At 34.2% G+C, this 24,981-nt stretch overlaps 3 protein-coding genes and 1 long non-coding RNA gene across 4 annotated transcripts; 2 read left to right on the top strand and 2 right to left on the bottom strand.

Moving 5' to 3' along the window:
* The first annotated feature begins 3,915 nt into the window (after positions 1-3,915).
* Positions 3,916-9,426, top strand: LOC132032734 (metal tolerance protein 4-like). The gene is made up of 7 exons (XM_059422433.1): positions 3,916-4,272; positions 5,920-6,089; positions 6,693-6,891; positions 7,444-7,622; positions 7,705-7,855; positions 8,655-8,785; positions 9,033-9,426. The coding sequence occupies exons 1-7, from the start codon at positions 4,080-4,082 to the stop codon at positions 9,210-9,212; spliced, it is 1,203 nt and encodes a 400-aa protein (XP_059278416.1). The 5' UTR covers positions 3,916-4,079; the 3' UTR covers positions 9,213-9,426.
* On the bottom strand, positions 5,330-5,623 carry LOC132032735 (uncharacterized). Its single transcript, XR_009408584.1, has 2 exons — positions 5,457-5,623; positions 5,330-5,424 (listed from the first exon to the last, which is right to left on the bottom strand). It is a non-coding gene; the product is annotated as an uncharacterized LOC132032735 (long non-coding RNA).
* A 1,067-nt stretch (positions 9,427-10,493) lies between the features above and the next one.
* LOC132035171 (uncharacterized) lies at positions 10,494-13,711 on the bottom strand. The gene is made up of 3 exons (XM_059425461.1): positions 13,450-13,711; positions 12,429-12,539; positions 10,494-10,634 (listed from the first exon to the last, which is right to left on the bottom strand). Exons 1-3 carry the CDS (start codon positions 13,597-13,599, stop codon positions 10,506-10,508), a joined length of 390 nt encoding a protein of 129 aa, XP_059281444.1. The 5' UTR covers positions 13,600-13,711; the 3' UTR covers positions 10,494-10,505.
* A 1,339-nt stretch (positions 13,712-15,050) lies between these two features.
* Positions 15,051-19,885, top strand: LOC132032733 (CDT1-like protein a, chloroplastic). Its single transcript, XM_059422432.1, has 7 exons — positions 15,051-15,366; positions 16,595-16,714; positions 16,808-17,042; positions 17,823-18,497; positions 18,742-18,943; positions 19,031-19,121; positions 19,639-19,885. Exons 1-7 carry the CDS (start codon positions 15,062-15,064, stop codon positions 19,694-19,696), a joined length of 1,686 nt encoding a protein of 561 aa, XP_059278415.1. The 5' UTR covers positions 15,051-15,061; the 3' UTR covers positions 19,697-19,885.
* Positions 19,886-24,981: the final 5,096 nt, after the last annotated feature.

Genomic DNA, 24,981 nt, shown 5'->3' with positions numbered 1-24,981 from the left:
TATACAATAAAAAAATAAAAATAAAAATGCACCCCCCCCCACACACCCGCTCCTCTTCCCCCACCCACTTAAATCAACCCGACTGAAACCCCCAACCCCACCCGCTTCTCTTCCCCTACCCCACTTAAATCAACCTAACTGACCCCCCCCCCCCCAACCACCGCCACCTCCACCACCACCACCGTATCCACCTCCACCACAGCTACCACCATCGTATCAACCACCACCATTGCCATACCTACTGTCTCGACCACCACCATACCCACCCCCACCTCCATAACCACCGCCGCCGCCAACCTTCCCCACCACCGAAGCAACAATAATTTCCAACAGACCATCTTCTTCCAATTTTGCTTCTACTTCTCATTCAAATCACCAAATTAAGAAAACCCACAAATATTGGTTTGCTTCATCTTCTTCTGGACAACCCACAAACCTTCCCCACCTCCGTTCAAATTTTGATTCCATCATTTTAAAGAGGCGGTGTTGATATTTTGCTAATTTTGGAATGAAATTCGGATTGGTATCAACAAAAAAATTTGAAGATGGGATTTTTTGTTGATGATAATGGAGGTTTGAATGACAAGGATAAGGAGGAAGATAAAGATGACAAAGATGGAATTTTTCAGTTGGGTTGATTTAAGGAGGCAGTGGTTATGGTGGTGGTGGCGACGACGATGGCGGTGGCGGCGGTTGCTACAAGTGTGGTGAGGATGAGGAGAAAGAAGAAGAAAGAGAAAAGGGAGAAATAAGAAGAAAGAGAAAAAATAATAAAAGAAAAACAAAAAATGAAGGGTTGGTAATTTTTGACATGGCAATGACGTGGCAACAATGTGGTAATGACGTGGCGCGAGTGTAATACACCTCACATTGTGAGAGTGGTATTATTTTTGCAGGGTGGAAAATAATTGAAACCTATGTTCTTTAGGGGGGGGGTATATAATTAGAAGTTAAGTTTAGTTTCTTACAAAGTGAGTTTTCTTGCCAAGTTCGGGGGGGGGGGAAATGATATCTTTTCTCTTTATAATTTTATCTTATTTTTATAACTACTTAAGTCTATTGGATAAAAAATTTATGGGACTTGCATAACGCATTAATTTAGTGCGTTATTCAAACAATTTTTTTTAACACAGTGAATTATTGCGCTATTGAACTTAATCGTGCCGTTACGGTTAAAGGTACTTTGGTACCACTTTTCACTTCATTTTTTTTTTTGGGTCATTTTGGTTCCGGACTCAAAAACAAATGAGTTCCCAACTAAAATTAGAATGCACAAAATTATTTTGTCTAAAAGCGTCACAACATTTAATAACTTTTTTTGTCTTTTATCCAAAAATATAAACAAAAAATATTTTCATATTTTTCTTAGAAGATTTATCTAACTATTTGTCAACACCAAACAAGTCATGCAATATTTATTAGCTCTGGCCCGTACACAAGAGGTAGCTATGTATGTCAATGGGTTTTAATACAATTGAAATAAAAAAAGCTTTGAAGTTTTGTGTGTTGAAAGAAAAATGGAGGGACAAGAAATCAAGAATGAACAGAAATCACCATTGTTAGATGGATGGAAGCTTAATGGAAGTAGAAGGAATTCAGTTACATCTTTAAGGGGTGATTTCTTGGCAAGATTGCCTAAAAAAGTTACTAGCTAAAGGAAAGGTACTACTCCCCCCCCCCCCCCCCCCCCCCGTTTCCCAAACCCACCCCCCTCTCCAAAAAAAAAAAAGGAAAAAGGGTTGCTTTTTCTAATTTCTTTGTGCTTTTTTGCTTTTCATGATTCAATTTTTACTAACTAATGGAGTTGTTTGGTGTTTTTTTTATTTTCAAGATTCAATTTTACTAACTTAAGTAAAAAATAGTGTAATGTTACATTTTTTTTTTATTTTAAAAAAGGGTCCCTTTGATCTAATTAGTTTGGTGCTTTTTGCTTTTCAAGATTCAACTTTAACTAAATTAAAGGAGCTAAAATGTACTATAATTTCATTTTTTGAGATAAAAGCATTGTTGGTTCCTTTTGTTTAGGAAGTAATGTTACATTTAGAAGGGGAAAAAAAGGGTCCCTCTGTTAGATTTTGTTGGGTGCTTTTAGCTTTTCAAGATTCAGCTTTTACTAACTTAAAAGGAGTTGTTTGGTGCTTTTTTGCTTTTCAATTTTTCAATTTTTACTAACTTAGGTAGTAAAATGATAGTTATAATAGGATTTTTGGTCTTTCTATTAGTGGTAAGTTTTGATTCGATCCTTTGATATCTAGCTAAGTACATTTCACCTTTGATAGATAGGAATATGTGTTTTTAGTCCTTTTAGGGAGTCAAGTTGCATTTGGATAAAGGAAGGGTCCCTCTGTTCTAATTTGTTTGGTGCTTTTTGCGGTCAAGTTTTACTAGAAAATTATTTTTGTACAGCTCATTTAAACGAGGTTAAAATTACATAGTGGCATGAAACATCTTTTATTATAAATAAAAGCGCTCAGTATGAGAGAGTTCTCTATTCTTAAAGCTCGAATTCGTGACATCTGATTAATTATTCTAGGGAAAAGGGTCAAATATACCCCTCTATTTTAGTTTATTGGCTAACTTTGTCCTCCGTTAGCCAAAGTAGTCAAATATACCCTCCCGTTACAAGTTGTGGCCAAATATACCCTACCGTTAGTAAAGTTTCAAAAATACCTCTCATTTCTAATATATTTCCACATAAACAATTATAGTCATTGGAATTGGGTGACATGACGCCACATGACATTTAACTTATTCTATGTGGTGCCTACATGACATTTTTTTTTAAAACAATCTGTTAAAAATGGCTCTTATTAAAAATCTGATTCTTTTTTATTTTATAAAACCTGCTTCTTAAAAAAAAATATTCTGTAAAATTAGATTTTTTTATAAAAAAAAATCTGGAAAATGATTTTTTTAAAATTAGTCTTTCAGATTTTTTAAAATTAATTCAGATTTTAAAAAAAAATTAGGACACTTTTTTAAAAAATAAAATATAATTTACAGTTTTTCAGATTTTAAAAAAATCATTTTCCAGATTTTTTAACTAAGATATCCAATTTTCAAGAATATATTTTAAAAAAGGGATTTTATTAAAACAAAAAAGTTTTAGATTTTTAATAAAAGCCAATTTTTTTTTCAGTTTTGTTTTTAAAAAATCAATTTTCTTGATTTTTTTTTTTTTTTAAATTGCCACTTAGGCACCACATAGAATAAGTTAAATGCCATGTGGTGTCTATGTCACCCAATTCCAATAACTAGACTTACTTATGTGGGAATATGTTAGAAATGAGGGGTATTTTTAAAACTGTGCTAACGGTAGGGGTATATTTGGCCCTAACTTATAACGGGAGGGATATATTTTACCACTTTAGCTAACGGAGGGTAAAATTAGCTAATAAATTAAAATAGAGGGGTATATTTGACCCTTTCCCATTATTCTATTAGGGGAATTATGAGTACAAGTTGCTTCTTTCCCACTAAAAAGAGTTGAAAAGGGTAAAAAGCTGAAGTTGCCAAAAACAACCGACTTCCCAATGGGGCCTGTTTGGCCAGGAGAATTTTTCACTTTTTTTTTGAAAAATTATTTCATTTTATTTGAAATTAGTGTTTGGCCACGAAAAGTTCAAATACAACTGAAATTTGAAAAACAACTAAAACTTTATTTTCACTTTTAATACGTTCAAACAACCAAATATTTTTTGCAATAATTATAATTAAATACAACTCCATTTTTAACTCTAACTCTAAAATTCCAAATAAAGTGAAAAATATTTTGTTTTGATGGCCAAACGCCTACCAAAATTAGAAAGCACAAAATTATTTTGTCTAAAAGTGTCACAACAATTAATAGGAGTAACTTTTTTGTCTTTTATCAAAAAATCTTTTCTTAGAAGATTTATCTTGTTACTATTATTCAACACCAAACAAATTCATGCAATATTTATTAAAAATCAAATTACAATAATTCAAAACCAAAAAGTCTAGCCTCTACACAAAATTTAGCTATATATGTCAATGAGTTTTGACAGAATTGAAGAAGAAAAAAAGCTTTGAAAATTTTTGGTGTTGAAAAAAAAAAAATGGAAATCAAGAATGAACAAAAATCACCATTGTTAGATGGATGGAACCTTAATGGAAGTAGAAGAAATTCAGTTACATCTTTAAGGGGTGATTTCTTGGCAAGATTGCCTAAAAAAGTTATGTCTTGTGTTAATGTTGATGTTGAATCTTCATCAAATCTTGATATATCAAAATCTTCTACCTTATCTAAAGGTACTAACCACCACCCCCCCACCCCCTCCAAAAAAAAAAAAAAATGAAAAGGGGTTGCTTTATCTGATTTGTTTGTGCTTTTTTGCTTTTCAAGATTCAGTTTTACTGACTTAAGGAGTTGTTTGGTGCTTTTTGCTTTTCAAGATTCAATTTTTACTAATTTATGTATAAAATGAGCTTGATAGTGTAATGTTACATTTGAGAAAAAGGAAGGTCCCTCTGTTCTAATTTGTTTGTGCATTTTTGCTTTTCAAGATTCAATTTTTACTAATTTAAGGAGTTGTTTGGTGCTTTTTTGCTTTTCAAGATTCAATTTTTACTAATTTATGTATAAAATGAGCTTGATAGTGTAATGTTACATTTGAGAAAAAGAAAGGTCCCTCTGTTCTAATTTGTTGGGGTCTTTTTGCTATTCAAGATTCAATTTTTACTAACTACTGGAGTTAAAAGTGAACTAGATTATTTCATACTTAGAAGTAAAATTTAGATACTTTTGGTGTGATGATGACGTGAGGTGAGCTTAAATGGAACAATGATTAGATACATATAGCCGACCCCAACTTGTTTGGGACTAAGGCATCGTTGTTGTTACCAAATGTTGAAAGAATACAATTTTGAAATGTTGGTAAATCTTTCTTTATATAAATGAAGTGCCAAACTTTTGTTACAGAGGGATTAGTTTTTCTTTTGTTTTTTGATGAAGTAATTGATTCTATTCAAGGCATCCAGAAGATGCAAAGTAGTTTCAAAAGATTGAGCACCAGAATGTCAGCTCTAGTACATAACTAAAGAGCAAACAAAATCTAAAAGGCTATCAGGGGAATCTATTGGGGATAAAAAGGCCCAACTATGTAAATAAAAGTTTTTCTTTTGTTTTTTTCTCTATGTCATGTTTTGAATATATGAAGTAGCATACATTACATGTGTGGAACTTGCTGTCTTAGCTACTAATTTCAAGCATATTTCAAATTTATGTAGTAGCATAAGGTAATACATGTGTTCTATATATGAAGGAGGTTTCTTTTTTTCGTTTTTTTTTTTTTTTTTTTTTATATCCTTTTTGGTTTTCTTGGTAGCAAATTTTTGATAAAAGGATTTGCAGGTCTTAATTGTTTGTGCTAATAGTTGAGTGTGCATTTTGATAATCCATATCTTGTTATAACATTCATATAAACCATGCCGACCACTTTGTATCATACGTAGCTAATTGATTGGTTTATCGATCAAGATAATGCCACTAATGGTAAAAGCTCGTTAACCATAAGTGTGTGGAAGGATGAATGAGATCCTTCCATACATAATCAGAGATCGAGCCTAGGAATAAAACGTTTTATACGGAGCTTCTGATACACGGTGCATTCAAATTAGCACGAATAAGGATGCTTGTCATCAGTGTGGCTGAAATTGTAGTGTTGTTGTATGCTGATCCTAGGCTAATATTGGTTTTTGGTTCCAACAACAGCTGCTTGATACGATTGTTTGGTTATTATTTGCACATTAAACTCATTCGACTTCGAAGGATTTAAAAGGATATCAAATTGCTGCCCATCTATAACCAAGCCAGTAGTAACCCTCAACCGCAATTTCACTTTCTTTGTTGTATTACTCATTAACTTTTTCATCTTTTGAACACCTTTTTGACCATAGGAGAAATGGATTACTATGAAAAACAATTTGAGACGTTGAAGTCATTTGAAGAAGTTGATTCCATCGTGGCATCTGAGTGCATTGATGATGAGAATCTTGAAGAACAATATCAGCATGAGATGGCAATGAAGATCTCCAATTATGCAAACGTTTTATTACTAGCTCTTAAGGTAACAACGATTACATGCTTACTTGAACTCAGGATCCGAGAATGAGAAACCTCTATGAATTGACCCTTTTTCTTTGTGGTGCATATGCTTCTGTCCTTACATTTTGACAGTCGATGAATCTACGATAGCAAGAGTATATAATTTCAATTATGGCTTCACAACTTTGAGTTTGGCTAGCATCGTTTCACCGGACAATCTTTTGTTAAAAGGCCCAAACTCTTCACAGCAAGGCATTACTTATCTGAAATATGTTTTCACTTGGTATTGGTGTTTTACTTAACATCATATTCTCTAACACATTGATGTAACTTAGATCATATAAGAAAGCCACACACTAGGTGATTTCTTCCATCTGTCCAGCCTTGATGGACAGACGACAGAGTTACCTTGTTCCTATGCTGGTGGGAGTTAGCAAGTACCCTGTGAAATTAGTCGAGGTATGTGCAAGCTGGCCTCGACACCACGGTTTAACAAAGATGGTGACTATGCCGTTTCATATAATGGCTGTAGTTACACATCTTGCACCTTGGACATCAATGATATAGTAGTGTCGTTTTCTGCATTTTTATATAATGGCAGTAATAACTATCTTTCACTTTGCAGATTTATGCCACGGTGAAGAGTGGTTCTCTAGCTATTGCTGCATCTACATTGGATTCCTTACTTGATCTCATGGCTGGTGGCATACTATGGCTCAGTCACCTTTCAATGAAAGATATCAACATCTACAAATATCCTATAGGGAAGTTGCGAGTGCAGCCAGTAGGAATCATTATCTTTGCCGCTGTTATGGCTACACTTGGTAGGTGATCTCCTTTCAAATGCTAACCATTTCATCGTATTTGCAATAGAATCTATTGAGTCGTTTTGTTGGGGGTGCCAAAATTTCAAACAATTTTCATCGATATTCTACTAAAGAGCCCCCTTTAGTAAGATGGGAGCCAATACAAAGCTAACTAGCTTTCCTAAAGGGTAACCCTGACCTAGACACAGTAGGATCAATTCAGTTAGCAAATCTAACGTTCGTTTATTTTTTAAATTGATACTTCTTAAATAAAAGATAACCTACAATAAGGTTTTCTTCTTTAAACACTAACCCGGCCAAGACTCACCAATGAATGCCATCATTGTATGGTCGATAGTAGTACAGTAAGTGACACCTTGCTCTTCAACACCATGCATAATTAGCTTGCGTGAAGGGAGAAGAACAAAAACCCGAACAAAAGCTAATCAGGAGTTCCATCTTCACCTTGCACCCCCTATGCAATTATACTTGGATTAGGGGCCTCCTTTATGTTTAGGAACATATCAGTTAGAACTCTCTGGTATAATGCTCACATTTTTTGCTTTTTAGGCTTTCAGGTGTTGATTCAGGCTGTAGAAAAACTAGTTGAAAATAACTCTCCTGAAAAGATGACGTCGGATCAGCTTGTCTGGTTGTATGCTATCATGATAACAGCCACAGTGGTAAAACTTGCCCTTTGGCTATATTGCAGAAGCTCAGGAAACAACATTGTTCGTGCCTATGCAAAGGTTTGTGCAGTGTCTTTGCGTTCTGTTTTTGGCATCCTTATCCTGATTGTCTGGGCACCTAACTTGAATATAATTTCGTCAGGATCACTATTTTGACGTGGTTACTAATGTAGTTGGATTGATAGCAGCTGTACTTGGTGATAAGTTCTACTGGTGGATTGATCCTATTGGTGCTCTTATTCTTGCATTTTATACCATCACCAATTGGTCAGGAACTGTTTTAGAAAACGCAGGTATCGTCTCAATTTTGTTTTGAAGTGATACTTTTTCAATGATAACAGATATTAGGTAGTTAATGGTGAGAGTCAACAAAGAGAAACAATTTGAGGGCTAGAATTTACTGCCTTTTGTCACGCAAATTTCCAAGATATCTAGCCTGTCTGGCCAAACTTCCAAAATCTACTTATTTTGAGAAGTGTTTTTCGAAAAAGTATTTTGGGAGAATAGCAGTCTGTGTTTGGATAATCCATTGAAAAGCACTTTTGCAATATTAGAACAACAATTTGTGCTTGGCGAAGGTTCCAGAAGTGCTTCTAGGGAAAAACTATTTTTTCGGCATATGGAAAACAACTTTTGTTATTACTCAAAAGCACTTACTTTTTATTCTTGAAAGCTGACCAAACATCTCTAATTCTCTAAAATAAACACTTATGGCTTCCCAACGGGCTAGTCATAAGGAACATCATCTCATAGTAGAGAAGCAATATTTAGTTTAGAATTATCTACTTTTTGTATACATCTTGTTCGTAGAGTTTTTCCCGATCAAATCAATGAACTGTTACTTTCATGAAGAAAGAAGCGTACCGTGATAATGAGCACTGCAGAACTGTAGTTGCATCGGTAGCCTGATCCAGTGAGAACTGAGCGGTTTTCAAAAAATTCGTTATGCTTGGTAATATATGTTCTCGATTGAGTTTGATAATATACATTGTCGAAATAGTATTATTATGCACCGAGGAATCCTTTGATGTTAGCTTTGTGTCCTCGTGATTGTTATGTCTAATACTAACCTGAACGACGTTCTTCATGTAGTGTCATTGGTGGGACAGTCAGCACCACCTGAATATTTGCAAAAGTTAACATATCTTGTTATAAGACACCCTCAAGTGAAGCGCATTGATACAGTTCGGGCGTACACATTTGGTGTCTTGTACTTTGTAGAGGTCAGTCTCCTCATTATCTCTAATATCATAATGATTGTTTCCCCACCATAATGGATGTATGACTAAAGCTATGATGCTATGATTCTTCAAAAATGTCGACAGTTGTGTGACAAATTTTCCAAAAATAGTGTATTTTTAGATGATCTAACTTGGGAGCGGCAACATTTTTGGAAGTCCAAGCAACATAGACTAAAAGAGAAGCATTTTAGTCGATGATTCTGAAACTTATCTGCGTCTCTTAACATAGGTTGATATTGAACTGCCGGAAGATTTGCCTTTGAAAGAAGCACATACCATTGGAGAAACTCTACAAATAAAGCTCGAGAAACTCCCCGAAGTTGAACGAGCATTCGTGCATCTTGATTTTGAATGTGAACACAAACCAGAGCATTCTGTCCTCAGCAGGCTGCCAAATACTGAACCTTAGCTTCATGGTTTACGTCATGCCCGGATAAGAGAACAGACCAACTATGAGAGACGTGGACAAACGGAGGAGAGTTGCAATTACTTTAGATTCGGGGTTCGGTTCGTTGCTTTTGACAAACATTTTAACTAGTGGTATAAATATGTATATTCTTATGATCCAGCTCAGTGGATTGTTGAAGAGATATATAAAGAACTTGACCTTAATTTCAGTGTGAGAGATATTGGTGTTTACCCTCATAGGTGTTTACCAATACCTATGTGCTAAAATGTTGAGCCAAAAGACGCTCAGCCTTCTCTAAATTAGCTCCATTTGAAAATTTTGGGACTTTATTTTGTTGCATTTAGAGTTTTATCATTTCCAAAATAGAAATGTGGCATTAAGATATATGTCAAGGTGAAGGTCATTGGACCTCTCAGTTTACTATTACTTGTATTTGCAGTTATTGAACTACATGTTGTCCATTGTATTCCCAGCTAATTCAAATTTGAATTGGATTTAGCACCTGATAATATAATAGTTTCAGTATATCTTAACCTATTTTTACACTATCAGTGTATCTAACCTAACTTGAATCCTGACAGACAAGTCACCAATACATAAAAATTTTCAAGATTAAAAGTCTAGCTGCCTTAAAGTAACAATAAGATTGTATCCGTAGTTATAGGTTATATCTCTTGGGGTGCGACTCCTCTTGACCCCTACATGTAAACGGGCCAAATTTTCGGGCATTTCGAGCTAGATGACCTGCATATACGACTCTTCTCTTGAACCCTACATATAAACGGGCCAAATTTTCAGGCCTGCATGATGGCCGACATCATATACATTTCGAGCTAGATGACCTGCATATACGACTCTTCTCTCAACCCCTACATGTAAACAGGACAAATTTTTAAGCCTGCATTATGGCCGATATTATAGACATTTCGAGCTGACCTACATTATATACGTTACATCATACAAACTGAATTCGAGCTCGAGCTGTGATGGCCTACATTATATCCGTTGGAGTATAATCCTTTTCTATTATCCTACACACGAATCGAATTTGGAGTACAATCTTTTTCTGTTACCCTAGTGTCGACATCGAAATTTTAGCAAATATGAAATAGGATTCTTAAAATTTAGATGTCTACACCTAGATAAAACACGAAAATCCTTTGTATACAAAACAAACCATGTATCAAGCAAGAAAATAAAAAAACTCAAGAAACTTGCGTTCTACATTTCTCATTTATTATTCCTTTCTCTTATCCAACCAAAAAAAAAAAAAAAAAAAAAAAAAGAGAATGGCTAAATTCTAGAAGTGAGTCTGACTGGCAAAGGTGTAGCCAGTGGACCAACCTTAGCTGCTGTTCCCTTTTCTTTTTCTTCACCTTCTTGTTTGTGCTTCATCTCCTTTTTCTCCCCTTTATCCTTAACCTGCTAGGACAAAATTAAATTAAAAAAATTAAAAGAAAAACTTAATACATGTCGAATGAGGCAGATCTATAATGTTTTATAGATTCATCGCCGAGTCAGATTACATGCATGCACAACCAAAACACTACTACAAAAATAATACTAAAAGATAACTACAAGTAATCGATTGCAATCAGAGGCAGAGTCAGGATTCGAAGCTTGTGGGTTCGGGATTCTAATTCGTTTAAGTTACTGGGTTCTAAATTAATAATCTATACATATTCAATGAATTTTTCAAGATAAATACAGAGTTTAAACCAAAGTTACTGGGTTCGGCCGAACCCCCCACTGTTAGCTAGGCCCCTGATTGCAACTTAAAACCGATTGCAACTTATAGGAACAAATAAGTTTTAAAAGCAACTAAAAGTGACCGAACCAATTGCAACTTATAACAAATATAAGTTCAAAAAATAACACAACAAGAAAAGAGATATTTGGCAACAATTTTTTTTGTTGCCATAGATTGATTATTGTTGTAAAAAGTACTCTTGACAACAAAAAAAAATTGCTGCATAAACTTTTCTCAACAGCTATTATTGCAACGACGTGTAACAACTTTCTTTTTTTGTTACCAAAAGTACTTTTTGCAATAATAATCAATACTATGGCAACAAAATTAAATTGTTTGACAACAAAAAAATTCATTTGCCAACAATAAAACTAAATTGTTGTCAAAAATTAAAATTTTTATTGCCATTTCTATACTTTCTTGTAGTGTAACTACAAGTCACGTGCATGTGATTAGCTTGAAAAATAAGGTGAGGAGCCAACAAAAATAGCAAAAGGCGTTATAGTAAAAAAAATTGTACTGACAATATAATACATGATAAATTAAATCCTTAGTATTTAATCAAATAAATGCTAATGTTGAAAGATAATTCACTACTAAAAAGGAATTTCCTACGGACTTTTCCTGGAAGACATATTAATTCACCACGAAACAAGAAATGATGTTTCTGACCAGCAAATATTCCCATCTTTTAGTAGTCACTATAAGTAACTGGGTTGAATTAAACAAGGTAAATAACTAGCTAGCTAAAATCGATTAACATACGCCTAGAGTAATTTTTTTACATTGACGATATGTAAGTAAAAATCCTTATTATTATTCCATCATCATATACTTTTCACGGAGTGTATGTAAGTTTAAATGATTCGTAGTCCATCATAGTGTCATAACTCCAGGGTTGTCCCTCTGTATTTTATTACAAGTATAAGCAACAATATGTCTAGAATAATTTTACATGATCAAACACTTAAAAAAAGGATCCTAGGGTACAACATTTCCTACAGGAAACAGTTCACATTAGAATAACTGCACGCATCCATTGAAAAGAGTTTCTTGAAATTATACACTCTTCCTTCTCAATTTATATTCGCTTCGAGATTCAAACGATGTGAGCTTTCAAATTAATGTATTTTTGTGATCACAGTGAGATGAGAAGGATTGACAACTTATAGTATTTTTTGTAAAAAAAAAATGTTATATCTAAATTTTACTTTTAAAACATTGAATTGAGCTAATTCAATTTAAACCTCGAAGATTAGTCAAAATAACTCTGGATAAGCAAAGAATATCACATAAATTAGGATAGTGGAGTAATTGCAAAGAATAGTAAAATATAATCCACAATCTATTCTACTATTATTGAAATTAAAGAGAGAACTATAAATGTGAATAAAAGAAGAAACCATCAAACTTGATATTTATAAACAGGAAACAAGCTTTTCACTTTAATTTGTTATAAGCCTTACCTTTGAATTATTCACTTTTAGTGCATATTCTGGTGAGTAAAGCTCCAATTGACCTGCCTTGTCTGTTGATGCTGATTTAGGAACAGGGCCTTTGTACATTTTGCTAGTCATCTTCCTTACCATTATACAAATTTCAACAATTAGAAAAGTAAATTACAAACATTTTGAAAAATAAAGAGTTCTTTCTCCTTTTTTCACGTAGTTAAAAAATGTCACACCTAAGATAAGATATGAACCTATATCACGAGATCCAATAGTTCATATATATATATATACAAGAACTTTTATCTGCCTTTTTCACACAGTATAATTTTAATTTCATGTGAAGAGTTTTCTGACAAAGAAGGGATTCAATAACTTATAAGTATATATAGAGATATATATATATATATATATATATGTATGTATATACATATATGTGTATGTGTGTATATACACATATATGTGTATGTGTGTATATACATATATGTGTATGTGTGTATATATATACACACATATATCTCTCTATATATAGATATGTATGTGTGTGTATACTTACATAGATAGATATATATATATATATATATCCACCTTTCACAGTGTAATTTTCACAATTTTTCGATGAATAGAATTCAATTAGAATTTATAAAACTATAATGTTGAAAATAAGACAAATTATCTACTACAACCTGGGGTAGAACTCAGTGAAAGGATCCTAAACAATTTTTCAAAAAAATTACAAAAGGTCAAGATTCGTTTAATGTGCAAATAATAGATATACGTTAAATAATCTTTAACTTCTTTATGTGTTTAATTCTTCATATTTTGAAAATCTCCCCAATAAAAATTCCTGATTTTGTCATTGATTAATAAAACATGTGAAAATGATAGTGCAAACAAATGTTTACACTATTGTAGAATATTAGTTAAACTCTACTGTTAATAATAAATCTGAACAAGACATAGTATTATAAACGTACAATAGAAAAATCCTACAGTTCAAATGTTATTTTTAAAGGAAAAAAAATATGAGTAAGCTTACCATGTTTTTGCTTTGATTAGAGTCACCTTCTTCCACAGTAATATTCACTTTAACAGCATACTTTGGTGAGTACAACTCCAATTGACCTTCTTCATCTGTTGATGCTGATTTTTGAATATCCCCTTTGTGGATTTTGTTATTATTACTCATCTTGACAAATTTGAATGATAAATCCAATAGTCTAAAATGGGATTTTTTTTGTTTTATGTCCTTTGTTATTGATATTTTTCGGGAGCTCTTTTTTCTTTCTTAAAATTATTATTATGAGTAAGGTTGGGAAAATGGTGCAATGATGAATGGGAGACTCTTGGCCATTATTTGCTAGGTGTCTATTGCTTTGTTTGCCATTTGTATATATGTGGCAGTTTGTGGAGAGCTCTAAATTGTACTAGAAGCACTTCATTAGATAAGGTGTTCCAATTCTTGGGGTAAAAAAAGAAAAAGAAAAAGAGATCAAATTTCTAACTTGAGAAAAAATAGTATTCTAGCGATTAATTTATTAAATAATTGTATTTTCCTACAATACAAATATTAGGCAACTAACTTTATCTATTGAATCAGATAATTAAAAATTATTGAGATTGAAATTAGAAAGTTGTATATTAAATTTAGTCATTTGGAGTTGATTTGAAATATTGAAGTACAAATATATTTGGTAAATTTTGTATACAACAAGTAAATATGACCGGTCAGGATTTGTAATCATAATTCTGGCGATCCATCATAATTTTACCACAAATTTATGTAAGCTATCTAAATTTGCGATAAGATAAGTTTTGCCACTAGTTTGAAATTCGTATGAATTTTTAGATGAATTACGATTCTTTAGGATTTGTAGCCAAATTTTGGGATTAGTTAGGATTTAATCATGGGAAAACAACACAAAATACACCTAAAATGTAAAATATTTACCTGCCCATGTCCTCTCCTAAACTAATTTTGCTTCTTACCCAATCAGCCGGAAATATTTACCCTAGTACCCCTTTGCCCAAAATCCTTCCTTCATGATACTATCTCAATATATTTATATACCATGATAGTATTATAATTTTGAGGGCATTTCAGGAAATAGTTTTAGGGACATGAAAGAAAGAAGGGGTAACTATTTCTTTTTATTTTGCGCGGATTGTCCTCATTTGGGGTGGTCTTTAATTTTTATCCTTCAAATTGGTGGTCTTTAATTTTGTCCTTCGCTGAATATCCCGAGGTTCTGAGTTCGAACCCCAGCTCAGTAAAAAATAAAAAAGAAGAAATTTTCGCAAAGCAGAATTTTGAAGTTTAGGCCAAAACTCTGCCTTTCGAATCCAAACTTTACCTTGCGAATTTTTTTGAGGGATAAAAATTAAAGACCACCCCCAGCGAAGGCCAATCCTGCAAATTGCACTAAACTACCTATTGTTTTCAGGGACCATGGACCATGTAATTATTGGGCCTAAATTCCAAATAATAGCAGCAAGTACTAGCGCTATTGGCCCAGCCCATGAGAAAATTGGCGCCAAATCTGACCTGGCATGGGTGACACGTCACCATCCACCTCAACATTCCCGCGCGAAAAACCTAACTATATATTTTCTTCATCATCCATTTCCCTTTCAATTTTCTACCTCAAAAAATGGAGTTCACCAAATCTCCACCGTCCGATCACAAACCCTCACCAGCAAATCAACCTTCACCGTCGGATCAATGGAGCACAAAAACACCAGAGAAGCCTATCCCACCAAATCCCATCCCACGGTCACTACTATTCTCCTTGAAAGACGTCAGAGAAGCCGCTCAGAAGCTCCGAAAACCCGACCCGACCCGAATTGAGATTTCTGACCCGATATTAAGCTCCGATGAAGCGAAATCTCCATCGGTATGTGAATCGCCGACGTTTGATCGGAAGAAAAATGTTAATTCGGTAAACCTGCCGGAAAAGTGAGTGATTTCCCGTACTCTTTTATTTCATAATGTATCGTATTATATTGTATTGTAATGTATTGTATTGTATTGTATTGTTTTTGATGAATACAACGTTTAGATAGATTCATCGTAAGGAAAATTACGCTCTATGTCTATTTTTTGAAAATATTTACGCTACGTAGCACATTCTTTTGAGTTTGTTTACCCGATTTAGCTCATATATTGTGTATAAACACCTTTTATACAGTATTATTCCTTATGTTTCAATTTATGTGGCACAGTTATTATTTTGAGATTCAGCCTTTTAAATTTTGACTGTGAATTTGGACATAAAAGCTTTAAATCTTTTAAATGATTTTTTTATGTTTGGAACCTACGTAAAAAGTCCTATAAATCACAATAATTAACAACTTGAAATATTTATAAGTCCTATAAAATATTTAAATAGTGTTTGTTGCAAGTGTTTTTGTTTTTGCGGTTGATTTGATTAAATTTAGAGTGAGATTTAATTTGAATAAATTTATTGTTTTAAGAAGTAATAAGTTATTTAGATTTGAATGATAATTTTTACAAGTTAAAATTTTATCTGTCTCAAAGTCATAATACTCCCTCCATTCAAAGAGGCTAATTTTCAGTGTGTGTTCATATATGGAGTTTTTGATTTATTTTTGAAAATATAATTCTTATGTAAAAACTATGTAAAAGTACTATAAATTAGAATTTTGAATGTTTGAAAACGTTCTAGTAAAAGTTTAAATTGTTTGATTTTTCAAATAGTGATAGTTTCACTATTTTTTTTTTTTTACAAAGGAGTAAATTTTGGTACAACAGAAAATTAGGGGAGAACTCAAGATTGTTGTCTATCTTGTAGTCCCAATTTATGTGTCATAGTATGGATCGCGAGAGGGGCTTCTTAATTTTGACCTTTTCGAAATAAAGGTTTACATATTTGAAAACTAAGTAAAAAGTATACTATAAGTCACAATTTAAAATAGTTAAAAAGGCATATGAAAAAGTTGCGGTCAAAGAAAAACTCGTTTGACGAATACCGCCACATAAATTGGGATGGAGGGCGTAGCTGTTTCAAAATATTAGCTTCTGAATATATCTATCCTTTTTGCCAAAATCATTAGCTTCTGAACGTAATAAAGTCTTATTTGGTTATTAGCTTAAAGTGATGAGAAAGTAAGCGACTTAGCTGAGTTTTCTTCTGTGATTCTTAAAATTGCATAATTGTTTATAGGTATGAGATGTTGGAAAAGTTCTTCAATAGCATGGACAGTTCAATTCGGCTGCTGCATTTGAAGGGCACTGCAACAACTTTCACTAATATTGGTGCCAAAGTAGAGAGTTTGATTGATAAGTATGGTGATTTAAAGATGTTCAAGCATTTTCGTTCATGGTGGTCACTAGACCAACAGGGTTGCTAATTCTTTTGTTTTTTTCAAATTTATAGGAGGTTTTCTTATAGCCATTTAGCTCAGCTGAAGTTTATTTTACCTGAAGCCATTGAGATAAAGAAGATCCTCAAGCATGATGAACGCAGTTGCTGCATGAAGCCGGATCTTTATATCACGTTAAATGCAAATGCAGTTGATAGTAGTGAGAAGTGGAAATCTAACAGTAGTAGTGTTCTATTGAGGAAAGTATTCCGCTCTCGGCTCTTGGATTTCTTCAAGTCTCACCCTGAGGTAAGCGATTTTTCTGCTGTTTTAATTTATTTGAATTGAACGATTTGTCCAAAATATAGCTGATGTAGTATTGAGGTTTATTGGCTAGAATTCATGTTATTTGCAAAGACTAATATGTTCTGAGATGTTGTTATTTGTCCTGCTTAGCTGATAATTGTCTTTCTTGTTATGCCAAGCTGTGCATTTTCTGTAAGACATCCCAAAGTGTTTTTCCCTATGCTCTGATGCTTCATTTGCAAATAACTGCTCGACTTATTGAGAGAAATATAAACACTTTAACAGCATAGCAGAAGTTTCCGTTGTAGAAGTCCAGATTTTGAGCTAAGGTCTTTGGTCTTAAGGCACATTCTTCGATAACTGATGCATATGTTTCTAACAATTAGATTTTGGAGAAAATGCCTCGCACTTTGTAGGTTCTTCATACCATGTAGTTTCATTAAGATACAGAGTAGTTAGGTGGCTGCTCCTATGTATGTAAGGAAAAGCTCAACATAAGGGAAACAGAGTGAAGTAATACCATGTTTTCTACAATGAAGACCACCACTTGCTCAGTTTCAGCATTGAAATGACAAGCACAGACACTTTTACATATATGACCACCATGTCGTCAGCTAAGACCTTGTTAAAGTAGAATAAAATGTTTCTACCTGAATCCTATTGCCCTTAGTATCTCTCTAAAGAAAATTGAAAGGAAGATGATTAGATGCTGATGTTGTTTTCATGATGACACTTTTTCTCTGCATGCATTGTTGGTAAATAATTACTATTTCTGCATTTCAGGGTGATGACATTCCTGAGGAAATGCTTCCAGGCTCATTCACTCCGTCTAAGCAAGCGCTGACCAACTCATCTGGACCTTCTAGCTCGTCCTTAACCAGTGAGGCATCTAATGGTGCGTCTCCTCTGCAGTCCATAGCTGCATCTCACCTGTCTGCATCTTTTCGGAGATGCTTTTCTAATCAGGCATCTATTACTGGAGGAAAGGATGCCAAGAAAGTAGACAGAGTTGGGCTCGTGTCCATAACTCCACCTCCAATGCCTCTCAAAGTTAAAAGTTCCACTAAGAAGAAAGCAGTATCATGTGCTGATGCTCCTAAATTCTCCTTAGAACAAAGTAGTAATATGAAATACACATCAGGAGGGATTATTTCGGCTAGTTCACCATCATGTCAACAGCCGGCACCTCATATGATGGAAGCGAAAAAGGGTGAAGATGGTGCTATGTCTGTTCCAGCAACCCCTATGCTTGAACCTCCTAAGAGATGTCACATGAGTCCAGATGATGATGCAGCTGAATCACCAATAAAACTAGCTAGACGCCCTTCGACTAAAAGGTCGTTATTCTTTGACACTCCCGTGAAGAGTTCAAACGCTGCTGATCAAGTCTGTGAGAGTGGAAGGTTCTCAACTGATGATGATATTCTTGACATTCTTCCTGAGAATCTTCTGCAATCGGTAAGAAAAGATACACTTGCATGTTAATCTTTCTTGACAAATTTTTTTTAGACAAACTCCATTGGAGGTCTTGAATTTTCATTCCTCAAATTAGTTGAGCTATTCTCTATATAATTTCGAATTCTCTACTTCCATGAGTGTATTACATGGCTTTATGTTTGTCATTGTGAATCATGAGATTATTGGGTGATATGCTCAACTTTCTGTTTTCCCCAACAAGAAATTAACTTCCATGATTCTACAGATCAAAGAAAAAGAGAGTCAAGCACTAGCGGAGCGAAGTCCAGCCATATCCCAGGCAAAAAGGCGCAAACAGATGATTGCTTGTTTGCCTCGCCTCTTTGACATGATTTATTTCCTATTTCAATCTATTAAACGTTCTGTCATGACGAAAGAGGAGCTCATGCACAGAGTAATTTCAAGCCATTTGGAGATTACTGATAAAAGTAAGCAAGCCTGGTTGACAATTTTTAGAAGCCTGTAGTCCTTTGAGATTCATTGGAGCTTCTTTCTGAATCTTTTCATTAATGCAGGTGAAGTTGAACACCAACTCATATTACTGCAAGAATTGGCTCCCGAATGGATTTATGAGAAACAAGGATTTAGTGGAACTCTCCTCTTATCGTAAGTTACCATATCCAAATTGCAATCATTTGTTTGCTTTGTCCATAGCAATGTCGAGTTAAGGAGATTTATGCTGCTGGCTTCTTGATCATTTCTCTTTGTTAGAGTGGGTTAGAGTCCCACGTTGGCTGGGGAATGGGCTGGTGGTCTCCTTATATGGATTTTGGGCTTTTCTCTCCTCGTGAGCTAGCTTTTAAGGTTGAATTAAGCTCAAGTACCATATTTCATGTGGTATCAGAGTCAGGTCCATCCTTGTTTGGGCCCCAGGTTATATTGTCCACGTTCCAATTGACAGCCTGGGAGGTGCAGGCGTGTTAGAGTGGATTAGTATCCCACATTTTTGGGGGAATGGGCTGATGGTCTCCTTATATGAACTTGGCCAACCCTCCATTTGTGAGTTAACTTTTGGGTTTAAGTTAGGCCTAACTGATATATCTACTTTTGATGCTTGTTATATTTATGTAGTCAAATCTAAAAGATCTCTGAAGTTTGAATTGCAATTATTCTTATTTTGCAGTGTTAACAAGATATCAAATCCCGACACAATTCGTTCAAGACTAGCAGAAGCCAAGTGAGAAATAGGAAAATAGTGATTGCACTTTATTTTAGCAAGTTAGTGAAGGAATAACAATGTAGTAAAAGCTGTAAATAATAGTGTTTTGTTTAATTAAGTAGATATTTTTACAGCAAACACTTCTGTTGCACCAATGGCCTGTGGAGTTGTGATTTTATCTCATTCTTAGTAATTAGATCTTTGTTTTCAAGTTTATTCCTTTTTATTTTCAATTCTTTGTGAAGTTACCAATCTTCTCCTTTAAAATATTCAAACAAAGTGACAATACTAGCATAACACAACAATTTAAAAAAAATATAGATGGTATAAACTCTCAAAGTTCAAACGAAAAAGAAGGAACGATTTTTCATAACAAGAAATTGTACATTCCATAGTACGAAACAGCTTCGTTTTTCTCTTCTTTCATTCTCTATTACTTCGAGATATGAAGACGACAGTATGCAAATTGGTCACCACATTAATGCTTCTCCTTGCAATATTCCCAAATTCCAAAAATAGTTGCTGTGCTAACTCTATCATGTACGAATTACTACTCAGTATCAAGATAAGTTGGGGAGTTAGAACAAGAGTTCATTGAGATTATAGTCTTTGGGATTATAATCCTTAATCTAATTATCATTGTCCTTCTGGTTTAAGTACAGCTTTGAACCTGATGAATAGGAAAGGCAACACAAAGAACAAGATTATATAGCAAAAAAAAAAAAAGTTATATAAATCAGAAACCCGCTTGGAATGTAAAATGGCATGAAACATTGGTAAATAAAACAGGATTCATAAGACTAGGACTAAGTCAGAAACCAGATTTTGATGGACTGAATCATGTAAAAGTTGTAAGTATTCTCGTAGGCTAGTTCAATTACTCAGCCATGGATTTTCTGGTTGTTATTGCTATTAGGTGGTGCATAAATTAGACAATAATTGCGTTTTAATTCTAATGTTTGATATCGGACTAGACATAGCCATGTTGCCCCTAGGCAAGTCAACTCTATGTCCATGCTTTCTTGATGTTAGGTCTCGTTTCATGCTGTATAGCCCTTCAACTATTTCGCCAGGTACCTGTTACATTCCGCCAGCACAGGCGGTCTATTTTCATGCTATATCTAATTGATGGGGCAGAAACTTTTGTTGCAGTTGACAATGATCTTGTATGAGTCTTTAAGGCTATAACACCCCCCCCCCCCCCCCCCCCCACACACACACACACACAACACCCCCACCTAGATATGGGGCGAAGATGCAAAGAAGTTCAAATCGGAGAGACTTAGGGAAGGAGTCTCAAGTGCAACAAAGGGTCAAGTCTCATTTTTCCCATTTACCTGAGGTCCCAGAATATGCATTAGACAAAATTTCTTCATATTAGAAGCAAAGATGGTTTTGGCTATGATCCTACGATGCTTCTCCTTCGAATTGTCTTAACGCATGCTTCTAAGTCCATAGTAGCTACTCAACCCCAATATGGTGCTCCACTTATTCTGCACAAATTATAGTTTGTACTTGTAAGCAGTGTCTTGTTATATGTTAAGAGTGAGTCCAAACTGTCTAATAAACACTTGTAGAACTCCAAATGTTTAATAGGAAGTGTGTTGTAGATTGTTGTAATTGGAAAAACGCATTGTTTATTTTGGAGTTTAAAGTTTCGGCGCTTAGATAGTGTATGATGGTATATGAAATTTTTACATGATCAAGTAAAATTTACTTAACAAGAATAACTTATCATAGTAAACTTTATAAGCTTATGAAAAGAGTAATGACTAACTATATCCAATCGAACTGCAATGGCATTTCAATAAATAAAAAAAATCACAGTTCTATTTTATATCTACTTTTTCAAATAATCTCACTGCAAGTAGATAAGTGCATAAAAAGGAATAGAGGAACAAAAAGATTCATGAGTGCAATTTCTCTGTGGGAGTTATAATTTTTGCTCCATTTAATTAAAAAAAAAGTCTTGCTTATTTTCTCTTTTTCTGAATTCCGCTTTCAAAAATGTTAGAATATGACAAAATAATCCTTTGTGTTTGGGGTAGGTTCAAAATGGTCTCTTAAATATAATTCTGAGCAAATTTGGTCTTTTAAATTTGTAAAAAGTGAACACTTTTAATTCCCGTCTCTAAAAAGTTTGGTTGTTAGATTTAACAGAAACGGTGAAAAGATAAAGCGTAGATTCTGCTGCTTTATTAAGTATCTTTTTTTGGTGTCTGTAGTGCCTGAGATTTGAACTTGAAATCTAATTTTGAACCCCCTAAACTACTGAGTCAACATATTGTCTTGTGTTCAAGGGATTCAAAATCTATTTATGTACATAAAAAATTACCTTATATATACAATGTAATTTTTTATCGAGATGGTTTGGATAAACACCCTCCTGTCCTCTAGATCCGACCCTATTGCGTTGTTAAATATTGACTAAGACCGAAAGTACTCACTTTTGGCCAACTTAGGGCCGTTTGGCTATGAAAATTTTGAGTATTTAAAAAAAGTAGCTTTTATTTTCAAAGTGAAGAATGATATTTTGAAATTAGAGTAATGTTTGGCTGTGAATGCAAAATAGAGTTGTTTTTGAATTTTATTTTCTTCAATCCCAATGTACCACATATGAATTAAAAAAGTTTTAGGGGGTTAAAAAAATATATGCCTATAAAGGGTTTAAGAAGGGTTTTGTAGAGAACAAAAACAAAGTATCAAGATTTGGTGTTTTTTCAGCTGTTCAAAAGAAAATCAACATGTCTGAATATTTGCCACAAGAAGTGCTGATTGAAATCTTTTTAAAACTACACATCAAGTCCATCATTCAGTGTACAAGTGTATGCAAGTCATGGTATTCTCTTATTGCTAGTACTAATTTCATTTCCATACACTTCAACAACCAAGAAGATTACTTGTTAGTAAGACATTGCTCTAAAGAACCAGTAAAAGAAATGTATGATTTATTCTATGACAATGAAAGTTTTGATCAGTATGTTCAGTTTGATTTTCCATTTGAATGTGAAAGTTACTTTAATATTGTAGGTAGTTGTAATGGGCTTTTGTGTCTTTCAGATGACTTGTGGGGTTATAGGAATCTTTTCTATATTTGGAATCCATCCATTAGAAAGTCAGTAAAACTACCTGAACCAATATTTACATATGATACTCATGGTCCATTTGATCATACACTAGGATTTGGGTTTGATCCTGTTACTAATGACTACAAGGTTGTAAGGATAGTACACAGTGGTTATAATACTGATAAGGTACCACCTCATGTTGAGCTTTATAAGTCAAGCACCGGTATTTGGCAAGACATTACTAGTGTTGCTCCGTCTTATCAATTCTTTGAGAAGATACCGGGAGTCTATGTGAATGGGGCTTGTCATTGGGTTGCCACTAAACGGAAAAAAGGAGAGTCTAGTAATATGATGATTGTTCTGTTTGATATGCAGGATGAGACGTTCTGGGAGATGATTGTAACGGGTAGCTTAGTTGAGAAGTTTTTGTTTTTGAGGATTGGTTCTCCCTTTTTGTGTCTGAGGAGTCACTTTGTTTGGCTGATCGTTTGTGTAACGATGACAAAACAATTGATATTTGGAGGATGAAAGAGTATGGTGACCCACAATCATGGTTGAAACAGTTCAGCATCAGTTTAAGCCACATTGCATTCGACGTTGGTGTTGTTGATGAATTATTCTCGATGCTTCATGGTGGTCGTCAACGTCTGGTTGCTCATTTCTTGGAGAAGCCAATAGCTTCAAGGAAAAATGGTGAAATTTTTTGGAGAGCGGACAACAGGCTCTTGGTTTCATATGATCATGCGGCTGAAAAAATTAAGAATCTTGGCATTCATAATGCTAACCTTTTACCTTATCACTATGCACTTTATGTTAATACTTACAAAGTGAGCCTTATGTTACTTGGTAAGCGACAAATTGTTTTGCTGGAGACACCTATGAAGAGTCGTCCAATTTACGCAAGAGGAAGCGTAAAAGTGAGAGGAAAGTTCTTAAAGGCAAAACTAAAAGAGGACTGCAGATTCAATCTCCCTTGCGCATCAGTGTATTGATGTACATGTCAAAAATGAAATCAAAGAGGCTGCGCATGGTAAAGGAACAGGCAAGTTCAAATATCTTCCTAGTCTACTTGTAGCCTTTAGCTATGTTCTGGTTGATTACTCTGTGGCTGTGTTGAGGCTTTTTTTTGTCTGAGTCAATCTTTTGAGTTGACATTATATATGAGACAGACACAAATCTGCAAAAGATTCGTTTGCTCATATTATTTTTCAACTCCTCTAGTCCTATAAGTATTTGGATAAAGTTTAGGTGCTAATCTTCTTAAACATAATGCAGCTAGTTCTTGTTTTAAATCTTATCACTTTTTTGCAATTTGAACATGGTTTTGCAGGTTTCAGGCTGACACTGGGGACCTCCTTGGAAGGTCGAAGTTTCTTGAAGGAGCTCAGAGTGAGGCGAAACTTCTTATGATCTTGGGTATCTTTTGGATGGAGGCTGTAAATCTAGTGTCTTGACTACTACTAGGTAGATTTTTTGGGCTTATCATACTTTCAGACCTTGTGTTGTTTTTGCAACTATCTGGTGATTATGAGCATTAAATTATCTGCCAAAATTTCTATGTTGTAGGAGAAGGACTTAGTAGTTATAATCCTAAAGACCACTTCTATGAACAGAGATGATATGCCTTGTCAGCATGTCTTTCTCTTACAGTTTGCTAATCTTAAAAGCAGGATTGGGTCGATTGGCTAATGCTTTCCTAGTTCTTTCATCTTCCTGTTCTCTTCTACGTCTTCCTACTTGGAGTTTACTATTTGTCTTTTAGCTGAAACCTTCAATTCTAGTTGACATCAACATCCATTTGCATTTTGAGTTTCTTTGATATGTATACTAGAAAGTGTTTGCAGCCACTATTTGCCCATGATTTTGTCAAAGTTGGTGAAAGTGTTTGGAAATGTATCTGTTATATGCTACTGAAACATAGATGTCTTGTTACTTTCTTGAAATATCCCAGTATTTTTATTCGTTTTGATAAGTAACGCAATCGATTGATGAGAAGCTGCATCAAGTGGGTGCAAACATGAACAAGCGAAAAACCCTTTCAACGAGATGCAGGGAACTGAGGAAACCTAACAAACTGTCCATGACGTGTATACTTGACATGTTTCATAGAAAGCCAAAAAACAAGCATTTCAATTTCAGCTTGTCTGAGCGTATCTCTTTTCCATCGAAGCACCTTTTATTCCTTTCGAGCTGTTACAAAATGTATATAGATGTTATTCTTAGCAATGTACATAGCATA

Source organism: Lycium ferocissimum, chromosome 10 (genome assembly GCF_029784015.1).
Source record: "Lycium ferocissimum isolate CSIRO_LF1 chromosome 10, AGI_CSIRO_Lferr_CH_V1, whole genome shotgun sequence".
NCBI classification, from domain to species: Eukaryota; Viridiplantae; Streptophyta; class Magnoliopsida; order Solanales; family Solanaceae; genus Lycium; species Lycium ferocissimum.
The sequence above is the reverse complement of the archived record's forward strand: the minus strand, read 5'-3'. Positions and strand labels throughout refer to the sequence as shown.